This window comes from Puntigrus tetrazona, chromosome 25 (assembly GCF_018831695.1).
Source record: "Puntigrus tetrazona isolate hp1 chromosome 25, ASM1883169v1, whole genome shotgun sequence".
Lineage (NCBI taxonomy): Eukaryota > Metazoa > Chordata > Actinopteri > Cypriniformes > Cyprinidae > Puntigrus > Puntigrus tetrazona.
The window spans coordinates 12,690,553-12,698,818 of NC_056723.1; the positions used below are offsets into that span (position 1 = coordinate 12,690,553).

The 8,266-nt window shown below is 42.8% G+C and overlaps 1 protein-coding gene across 1 annotated transcript; it reads right to left on the bottom strand.

Moving 5' to 3' along the window:
• Positions 1-6,806: 6,806 nt before the first annotated feature.
• fancf (FA complementation group F) lies at positions 6,807-8,215 on the bottom strand. Its single transcript, XM_043228144.1, has one exon. The coding sequence runs from the start codon at positions 8,058-8,060 to the stop codon at positions 7,038-7,040; it is 1,023 nt and encodes a 340-aa protein (XP_043084079.1). The 5' UTR covers positions 8,061-8,215; the 3' UTR covers positions 6,807-7,037.
• Positions 8,216-8,266: the final 51 nt, after the last annotated feature.

An 8,266-nucleotide genomic window follows, 5' to 3' on the forward strand; every position in this document is an offset into this window, starting at 1 on the left:
CCACCCTGTTCTTCACACCATCTTAAAATAGTTCGATCCTGCTGATGCCGTGGCATCTGACAGTATTTTTTTTTTTTTTCTCCCTTGAAAAAGCATCTCTGCATTGGCTCGGGTTGCCAGATCTGCTCTGTGGAGACCAGCAGTTGATTATTTAGCATTCGTTCTCCTTCCTGGATAAGAGATAAGATGGAGAGACCTACTAGAAATGCGCGCACAATGAAACTGTGTGAAATTGAAACGAACCCTGTTTGCTTTCTAAATATATATTACGCGCATTAACACTAATTACGCAAAAATGTCGCGTGAGGCAGTTTTAGAACCTTTTTCAAACATAACTGGCATCTTTTTCCTCAGAAGAATAATCTGTGAAGCAGAAGACATCGGAAAAAGCCTACTCGTCTGTGTGTTTAATCTTATTCCTGTCTAGGAGAAACAACTGAGATTTGCTTTGTGATTTTGTCCTCTGTGTTGGGACTCAGGTGTGACTCAAGGCCTCTCACCTCTCACTTTGACAGTGATTAAGAGGAGAGAGAGAGACTTTCAGAGAAAGACGGGAGAGGTAGACAGACAGAGAGCGAAAGAGCAGGAGCCAAATCCGCTTAAGCACACACCGAGAAGGGCCAACACGTCCCCAGGGGCCGACTCTCCTATTCAGAGCTGACCCTCAGCAGATGGGATCTGTGCATGTATGTGCATGACAGGCTTAGATTTTAATGAATGCTACGTCTCTCTCTCTCTCTCTTTCACACACACACACTCTTTCACACATCCAGCCTTTGATTAAAATGTTATTTAGATGAGACCGAGAAGAAAAAATTGAAAGAGATGAAAAATCGGCGGACTGAATCGAAATGAAAAATCGCTAGAGAAATAATGACGTGTAATTCTGCATTGCTCGCATTCATCTCGCATGGCATCTAGGATGGATGTGTTGCTTTACATTTTAAATCTGTCTCAATTGATTGTCACACAGCCGAAGTCACCAGTTTTGTTAAAACATTTGCCAAGACCTAGTGAACTATGAGCATTTCACAGACACACTTTAGACACAAAACCATCCAAAAAAATCCACAAATGAATTTCCAAACAAGCTTATTCATTAAGTCCTGTCAATCATCATTACTGTGTATATAAACAGCAGCCGCTTAGCCTTCCCAGAGACAATTGTTCCTCCATCTCCCCATCTACTCCGCTTCTTTGGCTTTCTATATAATACTATACAAGTGGGGTTAACTAAGCTAAAGGTTTTTAGGTTTATTTACCATTAAAACTGAATGGGTGAGTGAATATGTGAGCTTTTATGACACAAAAGCATCACTTCCCAAGATTGTACTTCCATATAATCAGACTGAACAAGCAGCGTACATATTTGGTGTGGTATTGTGAAACAACACTTTTAATACCTTGTCAAGAAGAGCTCACTTTTTAGCAATCCGTGTTGCTTTAAATGCTAATGAGCTCTGCTGACCCCGCCCCACTCTTTAGGGGGGTGGTTCTCAAGAGACCGCTAACTTTCGCCGTGGAGCTCGCAAACTAGCACGTCATTAGGAAAAAGATTCATAAAAGAACCTTATAATCAAATGAAGCTGGATCACAAATTATTTGCGTGAACATAAATGCATTTAGGCAGATCAGTGGGGCGTTTCCTTTAAAACTGTAGGAAGCAAATGACTGCTGCCATGTTCATTATTTCACCTGACAACGAAACACTTAAATCGCTTTGGAGTCATTCGGGTGTACATCTGTTCCAGTGTCGAAACAATGGCGGAATGATTGGCACATTTCAGTTCAACACAACTTGTGAAAGTATAAGTGGCATCCGATGACCCTTTTAAAGTGTCAGTTTTACTCCAGAGTTCGGCTCCAAACTCACAGTCAAATGTGTTGGGGCAGGAAGTAGCTAAACTCTGCAGGAAACTGACCCAAGAGGAGCAGGACTGGTCGTTGTATGGACAACCATGCCAATACTTTTTGATGTCTACGATACTGATTGGAGAACCAGAAGCTACACCTAGTGATCAAGCCAATCGAGGTCTTCCCTGGGCGAGTTTGAGCTAACCTGTGCAGGTTAAACCGGTCGTTAGGAATGGATTTGAGGAAATCTAAACTACAGAGTTCATTCAGCGCCGACATTTAACCATTACGCTACGACTGGCATCGCAGAACCTGACCCACTTTCTGGATTTTTTACCAAATACTCCTAGCAAACCTCACACTTTCTCACTGACAGCAGCTGCTGTGAACACGCACTCTGGTCCATGTGGAGATCTATTTATATAGTTATCTATCGGCAGAGCTGTCGAGAGTGTTGTACGGCATTGCGTCTGCTGATGAAGCCAGGCGATATGGCGAAAGACTGTTCTGCTATAGCACAAGAGGAAAGCAAATAATGTCTGCTCTAAGGTTCAATGCTCCAGACGCCGACATGTTCAAGCAGCGGTGTGACACATCTCTGTTACACATTAAGCTCTGTGTTCTCAAATACTGAGTTAAACGCCAGTCTCCGCCCCTTCATTTCCTGTTCAACTCCTCTTCCGTTTCCTCTTTCCCCCTTTCTTTCCTCTTTGTTTTTTGGTTTACATTCCTTTTTTTCTGTACAGTTTAGCTCCGACCCTCAATCTAAGTCTTGTCGATCAACGTCTTCCGAGGTCCAGAATTTTGCTTCTGGTTTCTCTTCACACTCTTCTTCCCTTTTGGTTGCCCTCTGCTCTTCCTTTGCTTTCCTCTCATTGTTCATCTTTCTACTCTGTTTTCTCTTCACATTCCCATTTTCTTTCTTGTTCCCATTTCCTCTTCTCATTTCTTGCACATTTATGTACCTTCTTCTCTTCTCTTCTCTTTCTCTTCTCTTCTCTCTTCTCTTCTCTTCTCTTCTCTTCTCTTCTCTTATTTCCTCTCCCATTCTTTCTTGTCTTATTATTTTCCATTCACTTTCCTTTTCCCCCTTCCAAGTTTGCTGCTCCTTCTTTTCTCCTTTCCTTTAATTTCTAGTTCCTCTTCAATATTGTCCATACTCCAATTACGATTCTTTCCACTCCAATCTTTCCATTCTGTTGTCTCTTCAACTTAAACTTGCTTTCTTTCTTTCTTAGGCTGGGACGAGTCTCCGAACAAGCTAAATAGTGATCTCACTTTCTTTTTCCTTTTTTTTCACTTCCTCTCTGTGCTCTTGTGCAGAACCGAGAACACACGAGTGATGGAGGTGTGAACAACTGATCAGCAGATATTACAAACAGAGCAAGTGCTAATTAAACCAAAGGCATTTTGTCTGGAACCTCTGAGTAATTCTGCTATTACTCACAAAACAATTGCTACACAATGCTAATAATTGGACCTGAAAACCCCACATGTAATAATCTAGAACACAGTCTAACACTTGATGGCTGCTCTGTTAATTCTTCATCATCAGTTAGGAACCTAGGTGTGCTGTTTGACAGCAATCTTTCCTTCAAAAACCATGTTTCCAGCATTAATAAATGCGTTTATGACCTCGAGGTTAGATTATTGTAATGCTTTATTGGGTGGTCATTCTGCACGCTTAATAAACAAACTTCAGCTAGTCCAAAACGCAGCAGCCAGAGTCCTTACTAGAACTAGGAAGTATGATCATATTAGCCCGGTTCTGTCAACACTGCGCTGGCTCCCTATCAAACATCGGATAGATTTTAAAATCTTATTAATTACCTACAAAGCCCTGAATGGTTTAGCTCCTCAATACTTGAGCGAGCTCTTATCACGTTATAGTCCTGCACGTCCGCTGCGTTCTCAAAACTCTCAAAACTCTGGCAGATCCTTTTCCTATCTAGCACCTAAACTCTGGAACAATCTCCCTAACTCTGTTCGGGAAGCAGACACACTCTGCCAGTTTAAATCTAGATTAAAGACACATCTTTTTAACTTAGCCTACACATAACACACCAACACACCTTTTATTATTCAAATCCGTTAAAGGATTTTTAGGCTGCATTAATTAGATCCGCTGGAACCGGGAACACTACTCCTAAAACACGATTTACTTGTCACATCGTAAACGCTAATATTAGTCTCGTTTCTATTGTTTCACAGTTTGTATCCAGACTAGATGGTGGAGCAGCACCCAGAGATTATGTTCATCAGAACACCTAGATGCGCTCCGTGGACAGATCACCAGATCCTGATGCACACACACATAGATATGCTGATCTAAAAATACTAAAAATTCTTTCATAAAAGAATATAAGTAGTCTTATGTTAATTTCTGCATCAATTCATCTGCTCCGTTTCTTTCTACAAAGCAGGATCCTTCATCTGTCTGCAGTCTCTCCAAGCTGTGCTTTTCATCACATGTTTAACAAACCATGTCCTCATTGGTGCTGTCAACACCCCGCCCCCAACACACACTCACACCAGCTCACCAAATCTACAGGGACTAGCTGATAAAGGTGTGTCTTTATATGTGGAAAACATGTGTTAAAACCACTGGAAATTCATCAAAAATACAGATCGCGTGATGTTAGACGAGCCAATCGACGGACAGGGTCGGCGTTGTGATATCAAAATGAAGGTTTTGAGGTTTGTGTATGTCTGTTGAACGAGACTATATGGTAGTGTAGCTTGTGCAGAAGAACAAATTTGAAATGTACAGTCTTTCTTATATATCACGATGACATTATTTCGCATCAGGGTTCGCGGCTGTGACATAAAACAGTTTGCTCTTCAGTATGGCCATCCAATCCGTGTCAATTTCAATAGAAAATACGATAAAATAGCACCCGTCGAGCATTCAACGTTGAAAATAAACGAATTGCATATTAACAAGCGCATGAGGAATGAGCACAAGTACGGGAGGTGAATGCTTCAAAGACATTCCAGCATTCCCGCACCTCCACCAACGCGAGAAGGGGAAATATCTGTATGACGGCTTGTGAATAATGACATCAAGGTTTTTTTTTTTTCCCCTCTTCTTTCAAAGAGAAGTCCGTAAAGGAAGGAAATCTCGCCTCTGATTATTCGCGTTCTCTCAGCATCGCCCCGCTGCTTTCTCGGTGCATATTTGAGCTGAGAAAACACATTTTCTTTGTTTCCAAGGAGACAGGGACGAGAGAGAGAAAAAAAAAAAAAAAAAAAAGAACTATTTGTCCGCTGTCGGAGAAAGCGCAAGCATCTCTAGAGCATCGGATCGGAGAGAAACTACTTTGAAGTGTCTGCAGTTTCTGTCCACGAAGGAGAGGGTAACTGCGGGCGCTCTTCGCTTTCAGCTCACTAATTAAAAATATTTAGACTTTTTCTAAAGCCCATTTACATATCAGCAGCAATCCGGTCAGATTACTCACAAATTGTAATGCATTGCTGATTTCAAATCACGTGGAAAGGATTGCAGTTAGGCTGTAACCCGTTACGTTGCACATTTTAGGTTATATCGTCGGATTACTTTTCAGATTACTTTTGAACCGTCTCGTTTTTCGCGTTAATTGAATTTGTACCATATATGAAAATGCAAAGAGTATTTTGCGTGTCATACATACGCCTAGGTCCATTGTATCAGTATCAATATCAATATTTGAAAGCGTTTAAAAGTCAAGTGCCTAATATCTGCCATGACCCAAAACGCATACAGACAATATAGATATAAACGCTAGCATGCTAGATATAAATGCTGACAACAAAAACGTAATACAAACGCAACAAAGACTCTGCTCGTCACAGGGCCATCTTGAGATCAGATTAGACTGACTGATCATTTAGTAACACAACACGACCCGTCTGAAAAGGAAATGAGGTCCTCTTTTTAAATCGTTACGACGCTGTCGAGATTTCAGATGAAGTCGTGGGCGATGAGGCTTCATCGAGGCTTTCGACAACCTCAAGTGACCTCATAAATCACTGAACGCGGAGCGACCCCGGCCCGTGCGGATTCCCGATCTCTTCCTCCTCCTCCTCCTTAATGTGACAGACACATGAAACCCAGGCCGTGAGGCACGCGTCCGCGCGTCCGCGCGTCCCCGGGGACCAATTTAAGAGGCGCGCGCGTTCACCGCCTGGCCTCTTCCTCTATTTTAAACGAATCCTGCGCTTAATGCCAACGGTTTCCAAGGTGACGGTGATGCCACCATCTGTCACGCAGCCTATTCAGAGCAGCCCAGCAGCATTTCTCTTTAACGAAGGAGTTTTTTTAATAAAATACGGAATAAGACAACCGTGTAAGGCAGCGATATAGATTAATAATTTACAAATTTCAGTCTGCTACCGATTCCAAATTACATTGAAAAAAATGTAGTAACATAATGCATTAAATTACGCATTATATATAATGAGGAAAAAATAGGATCTTGTACCATTCTGATATAAAAATACAAAGATTAATGACACGCATTAAATATTACCTGCATGCCGTTTCACTACGACTTACAATACATACGAATGTATTGCTTCATTATTAAAATATTTATTTTAATTTCTCAGGGATACTTCAAGTATGAGATTAAAAAAAAAAAAAAAAAATAATTGAATTTATTTAAATGTGTTTACAGGACATTCCAAAGTTATGCATGGTTAAATAACCCACTCAGCGATAATTCAAATACAAATTAATGTGTTTATCAGTTCTCAAACCTGAAATTATTTTATTTAATAACATTATTATTATTATTATTATTAATAGACTTGCCGAGTTTATAACTAGTAGGCGGACAGGGACATTTAAAAGATTAAACTTTAAATAAAATATTTTAATTTTCTTATGTCTGTGAGACGGAGGTTTCTGTGCTACGTACAGAGGTATTTAACGAGGCAAAATATATATAAAAAACATAACAATGACATAATAATAACAGTTTAAGAGTTTTAATTATTAATAAATACAATACCAGGAGGAACCCGGTCCTCAGATAAAGCGCTGATGGTGTGCAGTCGCCCCCTGTCTGCTGGGAGACCGAGGAAGCGTTTTAATACGAAAAAAAAAATGTGTTAAAATATAAAAACATTTGGAAACACTATGCTCTTTTCCAATTTCGTTGGTTAAATTCACTTCAATGGAAAAAAACAACCATCTGATGTATTTACAACTTTATCTGAATGATTAAATCAGTCCATATACTAATGCCCGTTACATTAAAGTCTCCATCTTCCCGTTTGAGTTTTCCGAGCTCAGTTTCTGTCTCCTTTTTTAATGCTGGTCCCGAACGTAATAATTCTTTGAATCTTTCGGTCAGCGCTTTAAAGGTAACCGGCTCGTCTGACGTCATCACCCACTGACCCTCCAAGACGTCATGCTCCAAGCAGGACGCCCAGTGTTTCAAAGCGCCCCAGTATGCCCGCTTAAACTCGCCGGACCGTAGGGAGAGGGCGGCGCAAAGCCCGGGGGACAGAGATCCGCACGCTTCGCGCAGGCCCCCCTCGCGCTCCCGCAGCCACGCGAGGACGCAGCGCTGAGTGACGGAGCTCGTTTCGTCATCGGGGCAAAGGCACGCGGCCGCTATGACGTCACAGAGGCTCTCCGGGTTTCCCGCGCTGTCCTGAAGGATGGAATCCAGCAGCGTTCTCGCGTACTCGTCATTACCGGAGCGGCTCAGCACGGAGCCCAAGAGCTTCCCCAGCAGTCCGCCTCTGACCGCCGCTTCCGCCCGTACCCCAGCGTGACCCGTCCCGTCCAGCGCGCGGCGCAACAGATTAAACGCTGACTTGCACGTCATGAGGCAGTTTTGGTCAAAGTGGGGTTCGCATTCGGTTTTGGGATCTAAAAGCATTCGGATGACGGAGCCGGGCGCGCAAGGGTTTCTAAGCAAATGAACGAGCAGCACGTGCCGACACTGGGCCAGTTCGGAGAACGTGACCGATGAGCTCGACGGCAGAGTTTCCCGCAGGCGCCGGTTGGTGTCGCTCAGAGCGGCCTCGAGCGCGGAGCGGACCGCGGGGTTGGTCTGGAAGCGAGCGTGCAGCTGCTCGCAGTACTCAGCCCACTGAAACGCCCGGACCGCGGTGTTATAGTCCCACTCATCAACGCGGTCCGTCTGAGACACGGCCAGCAGCTCCAGGATGTCGGTCAGGTGTCTCAGCACAGCCTCCATGAGGCATATAAACATAAACAAATCAACGTGCGCGCGGAGCGGTCTTCCGATTCGGTCCGCGTGCTTACTTCCTCATTCGCTATTGGCTGAAAGAGCGCGCTACGACACTTTTTTTCGCGCGACTGAAGTTCCGTGGCAGTATTTCAAAATAAAAGATTTATTCATTTCTGTTGAACTCAAAGAAACGTACTTTTAGTTACATTCTCTTTTATAGCAAAACG